Source organism: Sciurus vulgaris (assembly GCF_902686455.1).
Source record: "Sciurus vulgaris genome assembly, chromosome: 3".
In the NCBI taxonomy this organism is placed as follows: Eukaryota; Metazoa; Chordata; class Mammalia; order Rodentia; family Sciuridae; genus Sciurus; species Sciurus vulgaris.
The window spans coordinates 20,422,988-20,448,373 of record NC_136463.1 but is presented as its reverse complement, the minus strand read 5'-3'; the positions used below and the strand labels follow the sequence as shown (position 1 = coordinate 20,448,373).

General features: G+C 42.7%; 3 protein-coding genes across 3 annotated transcripts; 2 read left to right on the top strand and 1 right to left on the bottom strand.

Annotated features, from left to right (window-relative positions):
* Positions 1 to 791: 791 nt before the first annotated feature.
* On the bottom strand, positions 792 to 6,379 carry PTGES3L (prostaglandin E synthase 3 like; the record flags this gene model as incomplete). Its single annotated transcript, XM_079130330.1, is given in 9 exon segments — positions 792 to 1,315; positions 1,979 to 2,032; positions 3,044 to 3,133; positions 5,548 to 5,646; positions 5,746 to 5,812; positions 5,919 to 5,961; positions 5,964 to 5,973; positions 5,975 to 6,032; positions 6,372 to 6,379. Coding segments are annotated over 9 exon segments (465 nt in total). The 3' UTR covers positions 792 to 1,279.
* On the top strand, positions 6,377 to 16,613 carry RUNDC1 (RUN domain containing 1). Its single transcript, XM_079134003.1, is given in 6 exon segments — positions 6,377 to 7,122; positions 7,125 to 7,417; positions 12,141 to 12,299; positions 12,970 to 13,168; positions 14,284 to 14,403; positions 14,906 to 16,613. Coding segments are annotated over 6 exon segments (1,839 nt in total). The 5' UTR covers positions 6,377 to 6,920; the 3' UTR covers positions 15,772 to 16,613.
* Positions 16,614 to 21,621: 5,008 nt separating this feature from the next.
* On the top strand, positions 21,622 to 24,696 carry RPL27 (ribosomal protein L27). The gene is made up of 4 exons (XM_079134002.1): positions 21,622 to 21,958; positions 22,481 to 22,650; positions 24,378 to 24,488; positions 24,597 to 24,696. The coding sequence occupies exons 1-4, from the start codon at positions 21,878 to 21,880 to the stop codon at positions 24,643 to 24,645; spliced, it is 411 nt and encodes a 136-aa protein (XP_078990128.1). The 5' UTR covers positions 21,622 to 21,877; the 3' UTR covers positions 24,646 to 24,696.
* Positions 24,697 to 25,386: the final 690 nt, after the last annotated feature.

Sequence of the window (25,386 nt, the reverse complement as noted above, 5' to 3'; positions counted from 1 at the left end):
GGGCCATATGTCACAGTCCGTGCCTATAATCCCAGCAACTTGGGAGGCTGAGGCAGAGAATTGCAAGTGTAAAGCCAGCCTCAACAATTTAGCAAGACCCTAAATAATTTAGTGAGAACCTCTCTCAAAATTAAAAATAAATGAACTGGGGATGTGGCTCAGCAGTTAAGCACCCCCGGATTCAATCCCCAGTACAAACAAACAAATCATGACTTCAAAGAGCAAGGTCCTGTGGGTATTACATTTGTTTTAACTTATAGTCATTGTACATATTAGGCACTCAATATGCATTTGTGGATGAATGAAGAAGCTGTTAAATGGAAGAATATACAGATAGACATTAGAGTAACAATTAGTTTTGAAAATGTGAAAAGATTTCTGGAGCATGCAGGAAGTTGAGGTGGCTGAGGTTTTTTTTATTTGTTTTCTTGGGGTTTTTGTTGTTGTTTGCTTTATTTTTGTTTTTTTTTTTTTTTTTGTTATTGTTGTTGTTATTTTTGTTTGTTGTTGTTTTTTGTTTTTTTGTACTGAGAATCGAACTCGGGTGTTTTACACCTGAGCTACATCCCCGCCCTTTTCATTATTTTGAGGCAGGGTCTCATTAGGTTGCTTAGGGCCTGTTAAATTGCTGAAGCTGGCCTCAAACTTGCCATCCTCCTGTTACAGCCTTCCACAGGGATTTACAGACATCACTCTGCTCTTGGCTTAAGGTGACTGTTCTAAAAAGGACCAAGCCCGGATCTGGGCAAGAGGAAAGTCCCTCAGTTTGGTTACAAGCCTGTCCCTAATATCTTTTTTTATTCCAACCTCCATGAGGGCCAAAACCTCTAAGCCCTACCCTACCTTCTTAAGAGAGAAACTCTGAAAGGAGAAGAGGCTTTCCACCAAGAGGAAAAGGTACAAGAATGGATAGATGGAGAACGACTCCTAGAGTTTTATTATAATCTGTTTCTTCTTTGGCTTTTGCTCTGTCACATATATGCACAAACTCAACTAACCAAGCATTCCAAACAGAGATCTTATACATTAATCAGTAAAGAAGTCAGAAGCTCCACCTGTATACTCCTCCTTTATCCTGCCATCTTGATGCAGCACCAAGTCAAATACCCAGGAGGAAGACATAAATATAAGGGGAACACTTAATAAAGAACTTCTAGAAAGTTCAGAGATCTCAGAGGACCTTGGTGCACAGCCAACAGCTGACAAGGGTCCAGGCCAGGGCTTTTCAGAGCAACAGAAGGTAGTTACAACCTCCTCTCAGCTCTGCTGTCACAGAAAGTTAATTACTTGTTGCTTCAGCACCGTCAGAATCATCCTAGGGAGAGAAAAAAAGACAAAGCTCCTGTAGACGCTACAAAGAACAAACGTTTATGTTTACAAATGCTACTGCTCACTGCTGCCTGCTCTCCATGTTTTCTTTTGTTACCTTTTAAAACATACTTCTTAGGAAGCTAATACTGAAGGATTTTAACCTTGGATAATAAAATAAACCACTGGCACTCAATAAACAGCACTCTGTTATGAATCACTTAGTTTCAGAATTTCAATTAAAGATACTCAACAGGACCAGGTCTGCTCTACTGTAGTAAAGAAGGGGAGATGGAAGGGAGGAGGATCTTGTTGGGGTTTTTTAAAACTTGGAGAACATTTGTCAAATTCAAATTTGGTTAATAGGTGGGGAGGGGGAGGAAAAAAATAACAGAATGAATCAAACATCATTACTCTATGTAAATATATGAATATGCAAGTGGTATACTGTTACTCCATGTAAAAACTGAAACAAACATGTATCCCATTTGTTTACAATAAAATAAATTTAAAAAAACATAAAAAAAATAAAATAAATCTTTTAAAAAAAAATTTGGTTAATATTCACTGAGAACTGCTTTGTGCTAGAGACTGGGATAGAAAATTTTCTAGGGTATTATTTTTTAAGGCCTAAAAGAAATTGAAGGGTGGTGGGAAAGGCATTACTTACATCCAGGTCATCCATGGCAGGTGGAGGTCTCTTGGTGCTGACCTTCTTCAAAAGCTAAAAGGAAGAGAAAATAGTCCCAAGAGACAAGAGGGTGAAAGAAGAGCAATCTGCATACTGATGGACCATAGAAGGATGGTCTTAGCCAGGGCCTGCTAGGCAACTACTCCCATCTTTCAAACCCCTAAACACATCACTGAAATTAATTGCAGCCTGTCACAGTGGTGCATGCCTACAATCCCAGCAGCTGGTAGGCTGAGGCAGGAGAATCAAGAGTTCAAAGTCAGTCTCAAAAACTTAGCAAGGCCCTAAGCAACTCAGCGACATGCTGTCTCTAAATAAAATATAAAAAATGGCTGGGGGTGCTGGAGAGATAGCTCAGTTGGTAGAGTGCTTGCCTTGCAAGCACAAGGTCCTGGTTCAATCCCCAGTAACCCCCCCCCCCCAAAAAAAAAAAGAAAAGAGAAAAAGAAAAAGAAAAAAAAAAATGGCTGGGAATGTGACTCAGTAGTTAAGTGCCCCTGGGTTCAATTCTCAATACAAAAAAAAAAAAAAAAAAAAAGGAAACTTAAATACATAAACTCTAATCTTACTAATCCAGATTCTTTCTTTCTCTCTCTCTCGACAGTGCTAGGGGTCAAACCCATGGCCACACACATTCTAGGCAAGTACTACCAACTGAGCTACATCCCCAGCCCAGAATATAAATTTTTATACTGTTTAGTGTTAGCTACCCATGAAATGTTCTGGCTCAGGAAGAAAAAGACAAAGGAAATAGAAGACAAGAATTACAGAACTACGGAAGCGATTTTGCCAAAACTTTTCAGAACACAGGCTAATCCATGAATAGTAACTGAATTCATATATAATTCCACTAATATTTATTCCTCTCATCCCTACTAAACATTGCATGAAATATGTAAAGAGTAACAGCACCAATGAATAGCCTACTAAGGAAGCTTGAATATCCCTGCCTGGCCCTGATGACAGTCCTCCAAAGAAATGCATGCAGACAGATACAGAGAATGACCAAGACGGGCAAAAAATAATAGGTGCTGTCTCTCCTACCTCTGCATAATGCTCCACGTGAGCCAGCTCCACCTCTTCATCCCCCTCCCAGTCTCTCCAGTTATCAAAGTCCACAGAGAGCCACACTGGCTGTAAGGGGAAACATCAAGTCACAGGCAGGAAGAGCAGCAGCAGCAGTCTTTTCAGCATGAAAAGACTATGGACATGCGCACAGGAGGGTAAGAGGGTCAATGCAGTATAGTCTTCCTAACAGCATCCCTTTTCACCAACTCCCCTTCAGGCTGCCATGTTGTCACTGGCATCCACAGATATTTACCTACTAGCTGCTGAGCACAATGCCAGAAATGACAGGATCTATAAAAGCATAGAAGTCCTGCCCTTCAAGAGTCAAATGATTAGAGAGACAACATATGTAGGAAAATATCATAAAGCATCATAGGAGTCAATCAATCAAGACAGACATGTAGTATTCCTTGGAATCAGAGGTGATACTTTGAGGCATGTTCCAAAGTGCCCTCCTTTATACAGGGAAGACATCATTCACACACTCATTTAACAGATATTTATTGAACATATACTATTGGTCAGACTCTGAGTTTGGCATTGGGATTATAAAAATGTTCAATGGACTGTCCAGCCATCAGGAAGAAAGGTCGGGGAGAGATATAGTGAAAAAAAAATCCACACACAGCCTTGCACACAGTGGGAAAAGTAGGGTGGTGGGGTGAAACAGGGATATCATGGGAACCCAGAAAGGAGGTAGGGGAACCAAACTTGGAATAGCAGGGCCTTGAAGGATATACAGGGTCAGGTAGATGAAGGTGAGGATGGTGGTGGATTTTCAGGAAAAAGACATGGCTTGAGCAAAGTCACAAAGGTGAGAAAGCCTAGTGTGTACAAAACAAAACACTGCAAATAGCTTGCTGTGTCTGGAATGTAAACTTTGAGGCAGAAAGTATAGGATGGGATTTGTGCCATGCTACAGTACTTGGAATTCAATCCAAAGGGCAGGAGTTACAGCTTAAATGCCTTAAAAAAAAAAAAAAAAAAGTCAGGGAGGTAATGAAAAAGAGTAACCTGAGGTAAAGTGCATACCTCATTTGAAGCTTCTACTCAGCATTGGGAATGCAGCCAGACTCTCCCAATTTCAAAGAAGCTGATAATCTGAATTTGTAGATAAAATATCCACATTTTTTAAATTAAGTAACAAAATAATGTAAATGTAACCAGTCAAAACAGGCAATGATGGGTACACACCTGTGATCCTGCTATTCAGGAAACTGAGGCAGAAGGATCACAAGTTCAAGGCCACCTGAGCAATTTAATGAGACTGTGTCTCAAAAATAAAATAAAAAAATTTTTAAAGGGTAAGGAATGTAGCTCAGTAGTAAAGCACCTGCCTAGCATGAACGAGGCTCTGGGTTCAATCCCTAGTACTGAAGGGGAAAAAAATTAACACTGAAAATTATTAAAACAAATGTGAAAGTCAGATTCAGCCAGCAGGTGGCCAATTTTTAAGCTTTGATTTTTTTGTGGTTGTTCTGTCTGTATTGGTACTAGGGATTGAACCATTGAGCTAGAGTCCCATCCCTTTTTATATTTTACTTTAAGGCAGGGTCTCACTAAATTACTCAGGTTGACCTTGAATTTGCGAGCATTCTACTTCAGCCTCCCAAGTAGTTGGGATTAAAGACATGCATCACCATGCCTAGCTCAACTTTCAATCTTTAGGGGAAAAGCCACTGGAGGGTCTTATGTGGGAAAGTGTCAAGGTTAATATATGTTTTAGACAGTCTATCCTTGGAGTGATGCACAGGATGGATTGTGGATAGGACCAAAAATATGCAACAAACTTCACCAAAGGGGCTGGGGTTGTAGCTCAGTGGTAGAGTAATTGCCTTGTATGTGTCAGGCACTGGGTTCCATCCTCAGCACCACATAAAAATAAGTAAAATAAAGGTATTGTGTTCCTTTACAATTAAAAATATATTAAAAAAAAAAATAAGCAAAAACCACTTGCCCCAAAACACTGATAGATGAGGTCTGAACCAGGAAGAAATTAAATAATAAGTTCAAAATATTTAGGAGGTCAACCAGGTATGGTGGTGCACTGAGGCAGGAGGATCACAAATTTAACACCAGCCTCAGCAATTTAGCAAGATTCTGTCTCAAAATAATAAATAAAGGTTGTCTGTCCCTCTGAAGCTAGCCTGCATTCTCCCTTGAGTGGGTATCCTTGCTTCACCCCAGTGGTGTTTCTCTTGAGATTGCCCCCATTCTTCCTTGTATATGTGTTTACTTTCCTAAATAAATCTTCATCAGTTTTTGAAAAATAAAAATAAAAAGGGCTGGGGATGTAGTTCAGTTATAGAGTACCCTGGGTTCAGTCCCCAGTACAGGGGATGGGATGAAGGAAGGCAGCATATTGAGTAGGTCAACTAAGCAGGACCTGATGAGTCATTGAATTTTGACTAGAAAGGAGGAAAGGGCAATCCCAGAGGATGAACAGAGAGCACAGAAGGAGCAAGCCACTCCCCACACACCTTGATATCCTCCTTGGTGAGCCGGGGCCAGGCCACCTTCTCCTTCCATTTCCTCACAAAGCAAGTAATAGAGCGGCCGGATCTCTTATCCTGGGAATCCTGTCAGAGAGAGAGCCTTATTCTTAGGATCTGAGTTTTCATATGAATCTCCTTGGCACCTTTTCCATCCAAACCTGACGTGATCCAGCCCACCCTCACCTTGGAGTTCACTTTGGCATAGAACTCAATCTCGTTGTACAACTCCACTCCATCACCATTCTTGCAGCTACAGAAATAATGAAACTGAGATGTGGGAGTCTGGGAGCAGGGGTCCGGATCAGGAAAAAGGAAGTTCCTGAGAATCGAGGCCCTCCATAGAGGAGGGCCATTACCTGAAGACAATGCGATGATCCTCAATGAGCACATGGACATCCGGCTGTCCTCAACCACAAAACTCCATGAACACATACTTGGGTCTGTCATACCACAGGGTCCGGGCATGCTGCCTGAAAAGGAGTGTAGTGGGGCTTCATAAGGGTGGGGAAGGGAAGACAGGGCAATTGGGAAAAATAAGGGAGGGGACCATATAGGGACGTTCGGTGCCACAGTCTTGTCAAAGTATAGCTAAGCGAGACAGAAGAGGGAGAAAAGGAGTGACGAAGTGCGGAGATGTGGTGAGGGTGAACCCAGGTCAAATCAAAACTCACCCTACAAGTTACAGAGGTCTGAGGTCTGGGGCTCCCGTGGGGCCTCACAGAACCTAAAGAGCGCACAAGACGTGGGCAGGGAATCTCCAGGGAAAAGGGTGGAGGGGAGGGGGCAGTACCCCGGCCGGAAACACTTACCGCGCCATGGCTGCTCCACCTGCCCAGTGGCGTTTGGAGTCCTGGGCAAAAGCCTCTATCTTTAGATACTGGGGACGCCCCCAGCAGCTGCCTTTCCTTATATGGTCGAGGGAAGGGTTGAGACAGTGGGGAAGGTCGCTTAACTGCCTAGAGATCTGCACTCTAGGGGGATTCTGGGAGAGATTAAACACTGTAGCCCTTAACCTCTCAAAGTCTCCTAAAATGTACAGATTAGGAAAAGACCGCGTATCCGCTAAAACCAGGGAAAGGGCTAAACTAAATTCTGTGCACAGGGAATGGCATGTCCCTGGCTTCATTGATCTGTTTCTCTAACTTTTCGTACTCCATTCCTAATTCAGAATAGGCTCCCAATAAAAAATTATTGGCTCTAAAGAAGTCTCTGAGAGGCTTACCACCCTCGGGTGGACCGCCCTCGGGGACGCCCGAACTTTAAGCCCCGCCCACCAATCCTCCGGCTTTTCCCGGACTGCACGCCGTTGCCATGGCAGCAAGGGGGCGCGGCTGACGTGCAGCGGTGTTTCCGGGAAGATGGCCGCTGTCGAGGCTGCTGAGGAGTCGGTAGCGGTGGTGGCGGCCGTTGAGGCAAAGACAAAGGATGAAGAGGAGGAGGAAGAGGAATTGCTGCCACCATGCGAGGCGGTGCGCTGGGCCCCGGTAGGGGCGGTGGCAGAGACCGGACCTGGGGTGTCTGCATTTTCGGAAGAGGGGGCGACCGAGGAGCCCGGCACAGCCGGGGTTCCCCGCCAGATTCGCCCAGCTGTACTTTGCGGCGACTGCGGGCCGAACGGCGGCGGCTGGATTCAGCATTGCTCGCGCTGTCCTCGCACTTCGCGCAGGTGCAGTTCCGCCTGCGCCAGGTGGTGCGTGGGGCACCGGCAGAGCAGCAGCGCCTCTTGCGCGAGCTGGAAGAATTCGCCTTCCGCGGCTGCCCTCACGTCCTGGGTTACGAGGGGCCCGGGGACCCTACCAGCGACGAGGGCGACAGGCTGCCTGGGGACCGACCACGGTTGCGGGGCGAGGACCAGGTGAGCGGGTGGGGCTGGGCCCCAACAGATTTGGGAATAGGGGTTTAAGTGAGTGGCGTTGCTAATGCAGAAGGAGGTAGAAAGGGGAGAGCAGACTCAACTAGGTGGGTATGAATATGTCAGACAGGGAAACTGGAGCCAGATGTAGATGGTCTAAGAGGACTGAGAGATCAGAGAACTTGAGTGTGAGAGATGCATATTGAAGGTATGCGAAAAAAATGTGCTGTGTGATGATGTGAGGAGCTGTGAGCAGAGTATTGAGAAGCCAACAGGACAACCGCTTACCTTGCCCTCCCCTCATAAAATACTTTTTTTAAAAAAAGTCCTGGACACTTTTTTTGGTGCTGGAGATTGAACCCAGGGCCTTGCACTTGCTAAGCAAGGGTTCTATTACGGAGCTACACTCTTAGCTCTAAACACTTTTGCTGATGGGGTATCCTGACCATGGGAATTAGAATTGGAAAGTGAGGTGAAATCCGTGGAAATTTAGATTAATTCCTCTGCTTCCTGTAAATCTAGGCAGTCTTTAATCTTTGCACCCTCTTATCCGGTCAGAACTGGGTGAACAGCAGTCTCTTACTAACTGAAAGAAACATGACTCGATTATATAATTTTCCTAATATCAGTATTTTCAAACTGCTCCTTCCTCCTACTTAACAACTAGGTATTCTGAATGAGGTCCTCTGGTAACTAACAAGATGGATTCAGTTTGCCTTCTTTGAGAAGCAATGAAACTATGTATTCCACACCAAGGAAAGTTTCCTTACAAGCTTTGAATCTCTGGAAGTGAACCCATGTAGGTAGCTTGTTGGAGGTGTTGAAACACACTGCTTTTTTACCTTTTTACTCTTCAAGTTATAATTCAACATGTGACTTTCTTCCCACTAGAATTGATTTTAGCCAAGAAAATTTATCAGCAGCAGATATTGACTTATTTTAATCAGAACAGTTTCCAATGCAATCCTGTATTTACTGTTCCACCCTTTTTTCCACATCCACAGGTCCATGCATAAGGAATAGCCACCTTAAATTGCCTGACTTAAAGACTAAAAAAAATAGAATTACTTTTGCAAGGTCCTGTTCAGGATGGAAAAGAACAAAAGGTTCTCAGTGGATGCAGCACTTTTCATTGTTCATTTTCGCTTTCATAAACAGTGTAGTAATTTATTTTTGAAATGTTTTAAACATTTATTTTTTGCGGTACTGGGAATTGAATTCAGGGGTGCTCTCCCACTGAGCTACATCCCCAGCCCTTTTTATTTATTTTTGTTACTGTGGAATTAAACCCAAGGGTGCTCTACTACTGAGCCTCCCAAGCCCCTTTTTTTTTTCTTTTGAAACAGAGCCTCACTAAGTTTCCTAGATGGCCACAGAGTTGTCCTCCTAGCTGGGATGGTGGCTTATGCCTGTAATCCCAGTGACTTGGGAGGCTGAGGCAAAGGGCTCACAAGTTGGAAGCCAACCTCAGCAATTTAATGAGACTGTATCAAAATAAAAAAATATAAAGGGTTGCAGATGTGCCTCAGTGGTAAAGTGTCCCTGGATTCAATCCTTACTATCACACACACATACACACATACAAACACACAAACACTTTTGTACTCTTGATTCAACCTGCTAGCTCACTGAGATTACAGGCATGTGCCACCATGCCCAGATTGTTTTATTTTGAGACAGGATCTCACTAAATTGCTGAGACTGGTCTTGAACCTGAGGTCCTGCCTCAGGCTCCCAGTGTAACACTTAAAAAAAAAAAAACTAGTGGGTCTACCTAATAAACAGCTGAAACTATTATGTGCATACATTGAACAGGTAGTAACTAAGTGGGGGACATCTTTGAACTGAATGATTTATTTATCATTGATTTCATTTTGTTGTTGTGCTGGTGGATAGTGCTGGGAATGGAACCAAGAGCTTAAAGAATGCTAGGTAAACCTCTATGACTGAGTTTCATCCCCAGTTTCCCCAATTTTTTTAAGGCAGTATTTTATCTCACTTCATACTAGGAATGATAGCTATTATTTCCTACCTTGCACCAGAGCTTATTTTTCTCTCCTATTAAATTTTTTGCCTATGCTCCAGCAAATATGATACCATAGCTATCAACAAGAGACAGAATTCAGCAGACAATTAAGTCACAAAAACAGAATTTTGGTTTCTTTCTTCTTTGGCTTCACAAAGTTGGAACACAATGAAAACAGAAATAAAGACCGTTTTCCTAGATCTTTCTCCTTAGGCTAGTTAGACAGCTTCAGTCAGAGTTCATTATTCAGAATTTGTCATTCTATACCTAATTTAGTTCAGTAACCTGTAACAAATATGTACTGAGGGCTGGGGTTGTAGCTTAGTGGTAGAGTGCTTGCCTGGCATGTGCGAGGCACTAGGTTCGATCCTCAGCATCACATAAAAATAAATAAAATAAAGTTATTGTTTCCATCTACAAATAAAAATTTTAAAAAATATGTGCTGAGAAGCCAGGAGCAGTGGTGCACACCTGAAGCCCCAGTGACTCAAAAGGCTGAAGTAGCAGGAGGATCTCAAGTTTGAGGCCAGCCTTAGCAATTTGGGGAGATTCTGTCTCAAAACAAAAAATAAAAAGGACTGGGAATGTAGATCAGTGACCCCTGGGTTTAATCCCCAGTACTGGGGAAAAAAAGTACTGAGAACTCATCCTGTGCCATGCACTGTGCTTGGTATTGGTGATTCAGAGTCAAGACCCTTACTCTTAAGGAACTTCGAAGTTACTGGAGGCAGAATCATAAACAAATGCTGTAATGAGGCATAAGCTACAGTAAGTGTATACAAAATACTGAGGAGGAAATTATACATCCTGCCTGGAGAAATCAGAAAAACTTCTTAAAGGACAGCTAAGATTTTACTAAGTACCAAAAGAGGATAGGATTCCATGAAAAACTCTAGCAGAAAGGATTGGAGAGAGAGTGTCCTAAGGAAATAACTTGCTTTTGTGTTGAGCAAAGCTAATGCAAGAGGATTGTTTTATAAATACTTGAACAAAAAGTTAATTTGTTGCTTTTCATTTTTTTCTCTCATGCATTACTTCTGGAGGGCTTGGTAAGTACTTTTTTAAGGTTAAGTTATAATACTGTTATAGACTTCTAGTTTAAAATGTACACCTACAAACAATTTGCTGGTTTTGCTTTTTTAATTTTTTTTTTTTTTTTAATTTATCTGTTTTGCTGCGCTGGGATCAAATCCAGTGCCTCAAATGTGCTAGGGAAAGGTGCTCTACTGCTGAGAGCTATGTCCCTAGCCCCTGCTTTTTTGGATTTGACAGTCAAGAAAGGCAAGGAAATGCCAGTGTCTTAAGAGTATATTAGCAGGGCTGGGGAGATAGCTCAGCTGGTAGAGTGCTTGCTTCGCAAGCACAAGGCCCTGAGTTCAATCCCTGGTACTGCAAAAAAAAAAATATATTAGCAAGACTTTATTTAGCAAGAGTTTTTTAATAATTTAAGTGCAGAAACTATCTGGTAGCCAACAGTGAAAAGTGGAATTTATTCTAGGAAAACTTACCAGACACTTAAACAAAACAAGGAACTGGAGTACATAACTTAGTAGAAGATTGCATAGGACTCTGGGTTGGATCCCAAACACTGCCAAAAAAAAAAAAAAAAAAGAAAAGAAAGTTACCTTCTTACCCCATTACTTTTAGATGTTTCTCACTGCCCTGACACCTTCATTTGATTTTTTTTTTTTTAAATATCCTGTAATCTTATCAGAGGAAATGGAGGAGATTTGAACCTTAATAAAACTGGTTATGAGTTAAAAAGCCTTTCTTTACACCCTGACTTGGCCGAACAGGTATTCACGAGTTAAGCTGTGGCCAGTGGTTGTGGAGGTGGCATGTTTAATTCCTGGGAGGCACTCTTGGCTAAGATGAGTTGTCTCTATCCCAACTAGACATTTGAAAAACAAAGAGCAGTTTTAACAAAAGACCTCTTTGTATCCCAATGAAGGATAGACACTGTGTTTTTTACAGTGCTGGGGATCAAACACAGGGCCTTGCATGTGCTAGGTAAATGCTCTACCACTGAGATATGCCCAGAACTTCCTTTAAAAAAACATGTGGGGGCTGAGCGCTTGCCTAGAATGTGTGAGGCACTGGGTTCAATTGTCAGCACCACATATAAATAAATAAAATAAAGGTTTATCAACAACTAAAAAATATATATATTAAAAAAAAGAAAGAAAGAAAATGTGTATGATAAATTGCCCCTTAGTTGGGTGTGGTGGTGCACCTAGCCTATAGTTCTAGCTACTTGGAAGATGTTGGAGTGGGAGGAACACTTGAGTCCAGGAGCCCAAGATCAGTCCATTTCTAAGTAAATAAATAAATTGCCCTGGGTGGAATAATTATTATTAGTTTGAACCTATTTTGTTCATTGAGTGTTTCATATTTTCCTGATCGTTACTGGTTTGAGAGCTTTATTTATTTATTTTTTAGTACAGGGAATTGAATATAGGGGCAATTTACTACCAACTACGTTTCCAGCCATTTTTATTTTTTATTTTGAGCAGGGTCTCACTAATTTGCTTAGGGCCTCACTAAATTCCTGAGGCCGACCTCAAACTTGCCATCCTTCTGTCTCAGCCTCCCGAGTTCCTGGGATTACAGGTGTGCACCACCATACCCAGCCAAAAAGATTCTTAATGTGTTCTGAGTTTCTCTTTTCTGTGAAATGGACCAGTATTTTTCTCCCCTTAGAGTGAGCGGGAAAAACAAGAGCGTCTGGAAACCCAGAGGGAGAAGCAGAAGGAACTGATATTACAGCTCAAGACCCAGCTAGATGACCTGGAAACATTTGCCTATCAAGAGGGCAGTTATGACTCCCTGCCACAATCTGTGGTCTTGGAAAGACAGAGGGTGAGCAGGCCTCAGAGGCACCTTCATCATTACATAAGGTTAATTTGTCCCTGCCAACATTCCCAGGACAGCCTCTCCAGGTTCAGTTTACCTATGGCCTCACTGAGAATCCCTACTAGTCCAAATCAAAGGGAAATTTTACTCTTATACAGAGCCATTCGTAAAACATGGAAAATACGTGTTGTCTGGATTTCAAATTGTTCCTAATAATGTTACTAGAATATTTTGGCTGTAATATACCTTGATGTTTTATAGAGTTGTCCTTTAGTTGTCTAGAGTAGGGCAAGAAGAGATAAAAAGGATTTTAAGAAAAATCAGTATGCATTCTCTTGGAAACCTTTAGAGAAATTAAATATGAGGCTTTTGGACCATCAGTCTCTTTGGGTTATTTATACTGTTGTTTTACTGAGTAAGAGCTGACTGGCGTGGTAAAAAATTTACAGTTAATAAAAGGAGCCATTCCTATCAGAGAGGAACTAAAGGTTCTTGTTATGTTAAAAGAAGTAGAGTCTGATCACCTTGATCAACAGTTAGATAATTTTCTCACAAATTTGAAGGTCTGCATAGTTTTGATTTCCATTTAAAAGTATAATCCTTGCTTAAGATTCTTCTCTCTAACCCTCTCCTTGAGAATTCCAAAGGGTGTGTTCATTGCTTATGATCCTGCTAGGTGATCATAGATGAGTTAATAAAGAAACTGGACATGAATCTGAATGAGGACATCAGTTCCCTATCCACTGAAGAGCTTCGTCAGCGTGTTGATGCAGCAGTGGCTCAGATTGTCAACCCAGCCCGAGTAAAAGAACAATTGGTTGAGCAACTGAAAACCCAGATCCGAGATCTTGAGATGTTCATCAGCTTTATTCAAGGTCAGAGAAGGGAATGGTGATAGAAGGGTGAACAGATGTCTTAATAATTATATTTATTCTGAAAGGTGCCAGTTCTTTTTTTCTTTTTTTTTTTTTTTTGAGTCTGGTTCTCTTAGTGTTGCTGAAGCTGGCTTTGAGCTCATGGGCTCAAGCAGTTTTCTCACCCCGGCGCCCCAAGTAGCTGGGACTACAGGCATGCAACATGCACCATTTTTTTGGTACTAGAGATTGAACCCTTAGAGAACAGGATCTCACTAGTTGCTGAGCTGGCTTTGAACCCGTGATCCTCCCGCCTCAGCCTCCTGAGCCTCTGGGATTGCTAGTTTTTGGTTTTTTTTTTTTAAGTTTTATTGCTTTGCTAGCAAAGGAGAAAAACAACTGACTCCTATCCCAGAGGCTGTGATTCCCCCTATCAGCAGGAACAGGGAGGCTTTTAAAAAGGTGATTCAAAGACTACATTCCACTTGTTCTCTGTTGGAGTTGTAATTCATTTGTTAAAATTTGGGAGATAGTCATTTCTGAGATAATCTGGTTCCGTGCCCAAAGTCTGGATTACTTTGTTCCTGTGGTGAGTATGTACTCAAGGACATATAAATCTGCTTAAAATGGAGAAGAAAGGTAATTCTGTTTTCCCCTGAGATTAGGGATAGGGAGAAATTAGGGAGGAGCAGGGGAAGAGGAAGAAAAAGAAACGTCCATTTAAAAAATAAGTTGCAGTGGCAGAACAGCAAGGGCTATATTCAAAGCATAAAGTGGACCACTGTTACATCACTAGTTCTTAATGTACTATTTAAGAGGTCTTATCTGCCTGATAGAGTAGAAGGAACATGGGTTTTAGAACCAGATAGTTAAAATTCCAGCTGTGTCACTTCCTGACTTTATATCCTTGGGCAGGTTACTAACCTCTTTAATCTCACTCTTCTCATTTGAAAAATGATGATTCAGGCTTCATTTACTAAACAAATATTTATTGAGCCAACTACAATGTGTTAGTCACCATTTTACACAATGAAATCAGAATTTGTAAAATTTTTGGCATATGGTAGACATCATTAAATATTTTTCCTGCCACGTAGACTAAATAACTGTCTCACCTACGTAACTTCTGATTACAGATGAAGTAGGAAGCCCCTTACAGACAGGTGGTGGACATTGTGAATGCAAGGCCAGTGGGAAAACAGGAAATGGCTCCATCAGAACAGGCAGTAGCAGACTGCCTCCAGGAAACAGCAAAAGTAAGTACACCTTCCAGAACAGGAAAGTCCATAGAGCCAGAAAGTAGATTAGTGGTTGTTTAGGTCTTGAGAAGAAATGGGGACATGCTAATAGTGCAGAATTTTCTTGGGGGATGATAAAAATATTCTATGATTGATTACCACAATGGTTGCACAACTAAATATACTGAAAAAACCACTAGGGCTGGGATGGGTAGCTTAGTGGTAGAGTGCTTGCTTAGCATGCACAAGGCCCTGGGTTCAATCCCTCGTACCATAAAACAAACAAAAAGAAAAACCAAAAATCACTCAGTGGGTAAATTATATGATATGTGAATTTTATCTCAGCACAGCTACTATCACTAACCAAAAATACAAGTCAGTCTAATTGCATCTTAGGTGAGTCTTGTCTTCGTGTGGCCCACATACTACGTCAGGGAAGCAAAACTTAATCCCACCCTGTGACTTGTTCCTCTGTTTCATTATGCCTCCTGCTGACCAGCCATTATCTTTTTCTAAACAGCGAAGACAGAAGATGTGAAGAGAGTCCGGGAGACGGGGCTACACCTGATGAGGAAAGCACTGGCTGTGCTCCAGATCTTTGCTGTTAGCCAGTTTGGTTGTGCCACAGGCCAGATCCCTCAAACCCTATGGCAGAGGGGCCAGGCCGACAGAGACTACACCCCCTTACTGAAGAAGCTGGAGATATCAGTAGATAGAGTGAAGCAGCTAGCCTTGAGATACCAGTCACATGACCATGTCATAACCTCTGCCAACCTCCAGGACCTCTCTCTGGGAGGCAAGGATGAGCTGACCATGGCTGTGCGCAAGGAACTGACAGTGGCTGTGAGGGACCTGCTGGCCCATGGACTCTATGCCTCCTCCCCTGGAATGAGCCTTGTCATGGCCCCCATTGCTTGTTTGTTGCCAGCCTTCTCCTCAGCCCCTGAGACCATGCATCCCTGGGAGCTCTTTGTAAAGTACTACCATGCTAAGAATGGTCGAGCTTATGTGGAATCCCCAGCCCGGAAGCTCTCCCAGTCCTTTGCCCTGCCCGTTATGGGTGGCACTATTGTGACCCCCAAACAGAGTCTACTGACAGCCATCCACATGGTGCTGACAGAGCATGACCCTTTCAAGCGCAGTGCAGACTCAGAGCTGAAGGCCTTGGTGTGCATGGCCCTGAATGAACAGCGTCTAGTGTCCTGGGTGAACCTCATCTGTAAGTCAGGATCACTCATTGAGCCACACTACCAGCCCTGGAGCTACATGGCCCACACAGGCTTCGAGAGTGCCCTCAATCTGCTCAGTCGCCTCAGCAGCCTCAAGTTCAGCCTTCCCGTGGACTTGGCTGTGCGCCAACTGAAGAACATCAAGGATGCCTTTTGATGAGAGTGCCTGGGAGAGCAGATCAGCACCTTGCTCTGTAGATGTGTTAGTCTTCTAGAATGAGAGCAAGTGGTCAGAGGAGGGGTGAAGGACTTTTTTCCTAGTCTCTTAGGTGACCAGCCAAATGAGTGCAAAATTTTTTTTCCCCCAGCACGTTAGCATTTCAGAAAGGTTCTTAAAACTGGGTGTGGTGGCACATGCCTATAATCCCAGTGACTCAGGAGACTGAGATAGGAGGATCACAAGTTCAAGGCCAGCCTTGGCAATTTAACAGAGACCCTGTCTCAAAAAACGAAAAGAGGTAGGGATGTGACGTAGTGGTAGAGTGCCCCTGGCTTCAGTCCCTGTACCAAAAAATAAAGAAAAATAAAAATAAAAAGTTTCTCAGAGCTGAGGGTGTAGCTCTGGGGTAGAGCTCCTGTTTAGGATGATCAAGACTCTGGGTTCAATAGATAAAAACAAAAAAATTCTGCCCTTGCATGCTACTGCAGTATACATGTGGGTATATGTGTTTGAGCCTATGTTAAAGGAATTAGTCAGGGCACACAGCTAATGCTTCAACTCATTGTGCCACGTCTGCTATTTAGAAGACTTGAGTTGTTCTAACTATTCCATGGCAGTGAGTGACAACAAGAATGAATTGTTGGTTCAGGAAGACATTCATGTTGAGGCTCCTGTTAGTCAAGTTGGAAGCTATCTTTCTATATATGAAGCAGGTTTGAGAGTTTAGAAAGTTTAGGGCAAGAATTTAAATTCTTTTTACAAAGTCTGTTTCCTCTTTCTTCCTGACTCCAAAATCAGGAAAGACTGTATATTCCATGGCTTTCTGTAAATTTTAAGAATGGGATTGTCAGGCTGGGGATATAGCTCAGTTGGTAGAATGCTTGCCTTGCATGCATAAGGCCCTGAGTTCAATCCCTAGCACCACAAAAAAAAAAAAAAAAAAAAAAAAAAAAAAAAAAAAAAAAAATGGGAAGGTCTGAGAACAATTTCTTTTTTTTCCTTAGGCTATAACCCTAACCTTTTTTATTTTTTATATTAAGACAGGGTCTTGCCTAGTTCTTGAGGCTGGCCTCTTAATTTTCCTCGATCATTCCGTCTCGACTCCCAAGTGACTGGAATTACAGGCATGCTGCACTACACACAGCTGAAAACAACTTTTTAAAGGAATTAACCATAAGTTGATTTTAATATAAGCCTCTTTTCTTGAAGTTAAGAACTGAAATCTTCCTAATAAGGTAGTCCTCACAGCGCAAACAGTGGTCTTTTTGTTTATGAGAATGGGAACCCATGTCTGATATGTACTTTCCTCTGTGTGCCTCTCAAGAAGACTAACAGTCTTTTTGGAAGTAAATGTTTTCAAGGTATACTTCTCAAGAGAATCCTTGATGCTCAACTATATAGGAGCACATATCAGTAACCAGTGGCAATGTGTCCTGGGTTTTGATTCTGTAAGCACCACTTGTCCTGGAGGCTGGATGATGGAGGACATCCTATCTTGCAATAGGGACTGCAGTGGGGCAAGGTACTATAGCAGATCTCTGTTTACAGGCCAGTGTTTCATTATAAACTGTCTCCAGAGTGGTGTGTTTTGGTCTTCAGTGTTTTAGCCTTTTTAGCTTCTCTTTGTCATTCAGCCTGTGGTGGATACTGCTCCAGGACTGACCAAAGATGCGTAAAATATATTGCTCCAAACACTAAGGATTCAGCATTATTTCCATGGATGAAATTGCCAGATGCACTTAGTTTCTGCACTATTATGTAGTACATTTTAACTTAAACTTTTCCAGCACCATTACTTATTTAAGATACACTATTGATATTTCACTAGAATTAGTCCCGTTTCCTATGAAACAAGATAAGTGTAAGGGGCTGGGAATGTAACTTAGTGGTAGAGCATTTGCCTACTAGCACACATGAGGCCCTGGGTTCCATCCCCAGTACCACACATAAAAAATAGTGTAAAATGTTGTGAAAAATGGTACATCTGTGGCTGCTAATAAAATCATAGTATTTTATGTATCTGCTCTGCAAAGACTGTAAAGCCCTCAACTTTAGTTTATAAGTCTATCTGGCCTTATCAGTCCATCAGTATTTGAAAACTGTCTTCTTGCCCCCTGCCCTGGATCAACTTGGATTTGGTGACAGTAGTGTGTGTGTGTGTGTTGTTGTTGTTGTTGTTGTTGTTATTGTTGCCACTGGAATAAGTCCACTAGAAAGTGCCCCGGACATTATCCCTCTTACTTACGCCTGTAATCCCATCCCCACAATACATGACACTACACATGCTGCTTTTATATTGGCACTTTTAAATCCTTTCACCTTGCAGTCATTTTGGGTAGGTTTATAACTGGTATAGCCATATGGCATGACCCTGAGGTCCCCTAGTGTTGTCTTTTTCTAATCCTCACAGAAACTCACCTGCTCTAATAGTTTGTGATGACATGATGGGAAACATTTTTGTGTCATCCTAATTTAATACTTGCTACTTATAAGGTGGAACAGTACTTTCTTTACAGCTAAAGAACCTGAACTGAAGAGAAAATACAAGATGACAAAAGAGCTGGAATTTGAATTCATATTGTTGTATCCAAAGCCTCTGGTCTTTATCAGGTTACCTCATTGTATCATGCAGTTTCTAGGTCTTTTGTTTTCTCTTTTATCTACCCCTTTACCCTCACTTTGGGGAGAAAAAAGTTCTTTCTGCATATTTGACAGGAATTTCAGCTGCCAACGAAGTATGCTGACAGGCAATGCTCTGCTAAGTTCTTCATGAAACCTACAGGTGTGTTATCACTGAGGCAGTCCTGCCAGCATCCCAGCAGTCAGACATCTGCTAGGTGCTTGTGGTGAGACAGGACAAAGGAGGAGAGGAGGGACCGTCAACCCAGGTATAAGGATATGGAGTAATGAGAAGAAAAAGTGCTGGGCCTGCTGGGTGTGGTGGAGCACACCTATAATTCCATCTACTCAGAAGGCTGAGGTAGAAGGATCACAAGTTCAGGACCAGCCAACCCTGACTTCAAATAAAAAGGGCTGAGATGTAGCTCAGTGATAGAGTGCCCTTGGGTTCAAAACCAAGTACTGCAAAGAAAAAAAAAAAAAAGATTACATACCACTTGCCCTTAGGAACACAGTCTAGCAAAGGAGATACCAAAGTGAAAATTGGGTGAGCTTAATAAAAATGCATATCGCTGGGTTCCACTCCAAGAGACTTATTCAGTAGTTCTGAGGTGGGGCCTGAGAAGTTTCTCAGAGGCACTTGACCACTGAGACACATCCCCAACCCTGTTTTGTATTTTATTCAGAGACAGGGTCTCACTGAGTTGCTTAGCACCTTGAAGTTGCAGAGACGCTTTGAAGTCAAGATCCTCCTGCCTCAGCATCTGGGGCCACAGGGATTACAGGCATGCACCACTGACCCCAGCCAAGAAGTTTCATTTCTAACAGCTTTCTGGGTTATGCTGATGCTGGTGAGGGAACCATACTTTTGAGAACCACTGATCCAAACCAAGATGTGTACTATAAAAAAGGTAAATACAGCAGGGTGAGGTGGTCCATGCCTGTAATCCCAGCTGCTTGGGAAGCAGAGGCAGGAGGATCTCAAGTTCAGAGCCAGCCTCAGCAAAAGCAAGGCATTAAACTCAGTGAGACCCTGTCTCTAAATAAAATACAAAATAGAGCTGGAATGTGGCTCAGTGGTTGAGTGCCCCTAAGTCCAATGCCTGGTACCAAAAAAAAAGAAAAGAAAAGAAAGGTAAGTACACATTGGATTCTTGAGGGAGCACAGAGAAAGGAGAGATTAATTCTGCCAGATAGAATTCTGAAATGGCCTTGAAGGATGGATGGGATTTGAATAAAAGTCCTGGAAAGAAAGAAAAGACCCCAGGGTTTAGAAGAGGTTGGGCTTTTGAGTATTTTGAGAGGGTATGTGAAGAGTAGGGGAGTCATAGGAACTTTCCTGCAGGAAAAATAGGAAAGAAGTTAATTCAAATTTTGAAGAGAGAGCCAATGAGGAACTTTTTTCATTTTTCTTTTTTGGAGGCACTGGGGACTGAACCCAGTGGCATTCTACCACTGAGCTACTGAGGATTTTAATTAGACATAGAAAAATAAGTACACAATTAAGGTAATAAGTCATAGGAATGGGATTCTGAGTGCTGCAAGGAAAATTGCATTTCTGGGGAAACTCAAGAAGAGAATGAACAGCATGGTGTGGTGGTGCACCCCTATAAACCCAGGGACTTAGGAGGCTGAGGCAGAAGAATCAAAAGTTTGATGCCAGTCTCAGCAATTTAGCAAGACCTGTCTCAAAAAGGGATGGGGATATAGCTCAGTGATAAAGCACCACTGGGCTCAAAATCTCCCCAATACAAAAAAACAACAACTGATGAGAGCTTGAAGGTGCCCACATTGTGCTGAAGATGAGTTCTATAAATTCTTTGGTATTCCAACAACTAAAAACTAAGGTTTCTCTAATTTGGAGAACACCTAAGATAGCAGTGTTTTCTAATTCTGAAAACACCTCCAGTGAATGATGCCAACAGTGGTGAGAAATAATTAAGTGTGAGAGCCTGCTAGTCTTGGGTTCAGATCTACATTTGAATCCCATCTATGCCAGATTAAGGATCAACTCCAAGTAGGTAACTGATCCTCTCTGGATCATAATTTCCTCATGTCTGAATGGGAGGAAAATACCCAAGATGCAGAGTTGTATTAAGAAAGCTGTCAAACTTTGTAAGTGCCAAGCGTCTTGCCTGGCACAGAGCAGGTGTTCAGTATGGTGATAGCATGGGTTTAGGAGCTGGATTGTGAGTCCAAGACCCAGCTCCACCACTTACTTGTTGTGGATGTGGACTTTGGGCATTAATCTTTTATTTTTTGGAGGGGGAACTAGGGATTTAACCTGGGGACAATTTACCACTTAGTTATATCCTCAGCACTTTTATTTTGGTACTGGGGATTGACCCCAGGGGTACTGAACCACGGAGCGACATCCCTAGCCACTTTTTATGTTTTATTTAGAGACCGGGCCTAGCTAAATTGCTAAGTCTAGCTTTGAACTTGCGACTACCCTTGCTCAGCCTCCCGTGCTGCTGGCATCACAGGCGTGCAATATCACACGCAAATCTCTTTAAATCAGTTTCTTCGATTGTAGAATGGAAATAGTATTTATTTCCTAGCGTTGTTCTGAGGATCAAATCACACAATATACAAAAATAGATTAATCTGGTGTGGCACAAGATATTATCGTCCTCCACCTCCCTCATGCTTATTCTAGTCAGTAATGGAATTGACATCATTAGACTCTAAATCTTGGAGCCAAGTGCTCTTGTTTGATCTTCGTCTCTCCCTACTGTCTCCTGATAGTGCTCACGGTGGGCACCAATGAATGTCCTATTTTGTTGCCTTCATCTTCCAGGGACGCTGTAGGGGAGAGGACTCAGACTTTGTCCCCTCCTAGCGCCAGAGAAGAGAACTACAACAAAGGGGATAGTGGAGCAGAAAGCGCGCAAAGACACGCCCTCCCTGCTCCTGCTAGATTAACAAGACGACTTCCTCTTGTCTACTGCTAGAGCTGGTAATAAAGTTTGATTCAAGTCGGGTGCAGAGATGGGGTGGTGGATTACAGATGACCTGATAAGAACCTATGAACCTTCTGTTCAGAAAAAATGAACACACACACACTACAAACTTGAGCTACACGCTACAAACTTGAGCTACACGCTAGCACCACGCAAGCACCACGGGGAGACCTGAGGGGCGGGACAGGAAGTGAGGTCACTTATCCGCAGGGTGAAAGGTTAGCGGAAGTGCTCTTTCTTCCTTTCTGCTGTAGGCTGGGCTGTTTGCTGTCGGTGAGTAGAATCTTGGTCAGAGATTTCAATCCGCTGCCATCCGCGGCTTGCGGACCGAATTGCCGGCTGCATTTCGTCCTTAGGCCTATGGTGGCTTCATAGCGGATTCCGTCCTGCGAGCAGTGCCTGCGAGTGGTTTGGGCCAAGACGGTAGTGAGCAGTCTGAAGTTCCGGGCCTAGGAACTGGGCTTAGGAGTCTTTGGCTTTAAGAATTTTTGAGCGTTCCCTTCTCCTTACTCTCTGCAGAAATGGGCAAGTTCATGAAACCCGGGAAGGTGGTGTTGGTCCTGGCCGGACGCTACTCCGGACGCAAAGCTGTCATTGTGAAGGTATCAGCCCCGCCGGCCTCTTCCCCCTCGCATCCGCGGACCGGGCTGACCGTGGAGGCTGGGATTGGTGATGCATGAGGGCTTTTAAGAGAGAAAGATGCAAAGTAAAAACAAATGTGAGACGAGTGGGTACCTAACACGTAATACGTTCTCCACCAGAGGCTTTAAATAATAATGGTGATCTACATTTATTGGACGCCTTACAAAAATTGTTATATGCAACAGAAGATTCCTTTCTAATGTTAAGATTTAGAATTCTGCAGTAATTTACTAAGACTAAACAGATAATAAGTGCTACTATTGGAATTCTGTAAAAGTAAGAGAAATTGTGTTTAGGCAAAATAGTAACAGTGTATTTTAGTCTTTATTGGCTTTAGTTTTTGTAACCTCTTTCATGTTTTCCTTGTACTCTGGTTGCACACATCACGTGTCTGGCTGTTGTGACACTTACATATGCTCTATATCTGGCACAGAGCCTCAATGGGCACTCCATTAACACAAATGTAATACTTGTTTATTTAGAACATTGATGATGGCACATCAGACCGTCCCTACAGTCATGCTCTGGTGGCTGGAATTGACCGCTATCCCCGCAAAGTGACAGCTGCCATGGGCAAGAAGAAAATTGCTAAAAGGTCAAAGATCAAGTCTTTTGTGAAAGTTTATAACTACAATCATCTCATGCCCACAAGGTGAGCATTTCAAGAATTGAAAGGAGTGTGATTTTCACATTTTCATGGTACTGGGGATTACACCCAGTGCCTCACTCATTCTAGGCAAGTACTCTACCACTGAACTGCATGACTGGCCTATTTTTTCCTTCTTTTTTGAGGAAAAGAAGGGTCTTGCATAGTTGCCCAGCCTGGCCTCAAACTTGGGATCTTCCAGTCTAGTATGGTGCTGCACAGTTTTTTGTTTGTTTGTTTTTTTGTTTCGTTTCGGTTTGGTTTTTTGGTGCTGCACAATTTTAATCCCATTGACTTTGGAGGCTGAGGCATGAGGATTATGTGTTTGAGGCCAGCCTCAGCAACTTAGGGAGACCCCGTGTCAAAAATAAAAAGTACTGGGCGTGTGTTCCATGGTAGAAAAGCATCTTGGATTCAGTTCCCGGTACCAAAACAAAAAGTTTGCCAAGTGTTAGCTTAAGCTTGTTGAAGTTGTCTTCCATGATAAACATGGGCATGGGGTCCTGTCTGCCTTGCATGGTTCCACCCATGAGGATAATTTACTTGGGGCTTTCAAAAATGGTCAGTGAGATCCAGGTGCATGGGCACACACCTGTAATCCCAGGGGTTCTGGAGGCTGAGGTAGGAGAATCATGAGTTTGAAGCCAGCCTAAGCAACTTAGTGAGACCCTGTCTCTAAATAAAGTAGACAAAAGGATTGGGGATGTGGCTCAGTGGTTAAGCGCCCTGAGTTCAATTCCCAGTGCCCCCCAAAAAGCCAGTGAGAAGCAGATCTTCCGATTACTTTTACACTGAACTGCTGAGCAACAGAAAACTAACTCATGGAATAGTTTAAACTATGAGTGATCTGAGCTAGTGAGCAGGTGAACAACATACACTATCTTGGTACACTGGTTATGAAAAGTGAGAGTCCTTTTGGGTATGGTGGCCCATGTCTGTGCTAGTTACTTGGGAAGGCTGAAACACAAGGATCACCACAAGTTCAAGGTCAGTCTTGGCAACTTAGAAGACCCTGTCGCAAAAATTGGGGATACAGCTTAGGGGGGAAACACCTCTATGTTCAATCCCTAGTACCCTGCCCACTCTTGTAGCCCCTGCCACAAAATTGATAGTCCTGAACAATAATTGTCAGAGCCCAGCAGCGTATGTCTTGAAATTCACTGCTAGAACTGCCCATTTGCTCTTGGTTTACTGACCTAAAGAGCAAAGCTGGCTGGGTCTGGGGATGCAGCTCAGTGATTAAGTACTTTCCTAGTGAAGATGTGGGTTCAATCCCCAGCACCAATAAAGTTTTTTAGAAAATAAAACAGCTCTTTCTTGAGTGCTGGAATGTGGCAAAATCAAGGAAGCTAGCTCCCTAGCTTTGGTGGTGGTGTGAGACTGGCTACGTTGACAGAACTTGAATAATACTGAATGAAATGGATCTAAATTGAAACCTAACCAACTGCCATATTAAAAGTCAAAAGGGGGAAGAAAAAAAAAGACCAGTATGGTGATTCTTAGCTCAAAAAAACAGGAGTTGTGGAAAGTCGAGAATGAAATTTTTTCAATGACTTGAGTCCATGTAAATGATATTAAAAATGAGGATTTCCAAAGAAGTGTGCACCAGCATGCCTGACTTGAGTTTTTGATGAGTGCCGCTATGGAATCAGACCCTGACCACCCCAGTATCACAATAGGAATTGGTTGTGTGAGAGCCCTAGTTAATCCTACCTTTGCACCATTGTCCCCAGGTACTCAGTGGATATCCCCTTGGACAAAACTGTTGTCAACAAGGATGTCTTCAGAGACCCTGCTCTTAAACGTAAGGCCCGTAGGGAGGCCAAGGTTAAGTTTGAAGAGAGGTAAGTGGGCTCTGGTAGTATGTGTTGGCTTATGGTTTTGCTAATGTACATGAAAGAGTTGTCTTCTGTTCCGTTCTTAATCACTGTTCCTTTTTTTCCCCTTTCTAGGTACAAGACAGGCAAGAACAAATGGTTCTTCCAGAAGCTTCGGTTTTAGATGTTTTTTTGTTGTCATTTCCATCATTAAAAACAAAAATTTAAAAGAACCTTTTGGCTCCTTACTGCATGTTTTATCAGACTGGGGAAAGGAGAACATTCACAGGATAAGACAACTGGGTAGTAGATGAAGAACTGTGGGAAAAAAATTTTTTTTTAAAATCTGCTTTTGTGAGACTTGGACTACTTCTCTCCACTGCTTGATAATCCTTTAACGATGTGATTGCCTTCTCTAGGTAAAGTGTGGTCTACTGCCCCAAAGAGGCAGCTCCTGGCATTTTTTGTTGAGGTAGTACTCCTTGTACAGAATTCCTTAGCATTCCTGGCTTCTACACATTACAGATCTGGAGAACCTGAGCCATAACTTGTCCCCACTTGAAACCTTACCACAGGGGGTTGATTGCCAAGTCCAGCCTGAGACTTAGTGAGTTAGAATCTACATTTCTAGTGAATTTTTGGTTTGGTACAGGGAATTGAACCCAGGGTCTCATGCATGCTAGGCAAACAGTCCTAAACTAAATCTCCAGCCCTTTTTCTTATAGAAACAGTGTCTCCCTAAATTGCTGAGGCTGGCCTCCAAGTTGCCATCCTCTTGCATCAGCTTTCAGAATAGCTGGGATTACAAGCCACACCACTGGCAACCTTCAACAAATTTTCAAGCAAGTGACACGTGCTAGAACGGAAATCACTCTGGAGAACTCTAGGTGATAGAATTAGAGGCCAGAAATGAAGGCCTTAGCCC

What these genes read in the sequence shown, in the direction of transcription:
- RPL27 (XM_079134002.1), top strand. Translation starts at nt 21,878, where the DNA reads ATGGGCAAGTTCATGAAACCCGGGAAGGTGGTGTTGGTCCTGGCCGGA. An exon ending in GCAAAGCTGTCATTGTGAAG is followed by an intron (nt 21,959 to 22,480) that starts GTATCAGCCCCG and finishes TTGTTTATTTAG; the next exon opens with AACATTGATGATGGCACATC. An exon ending in AAGGTTAAGTTTGAAGAGAG is followed by an intron (nt 24,489 to 24,596) that starts GTAAGTGGGCTC and finishes TCCCCTTTCTAG; the next exon opens with GTACAAGACAGGCAAGAACA.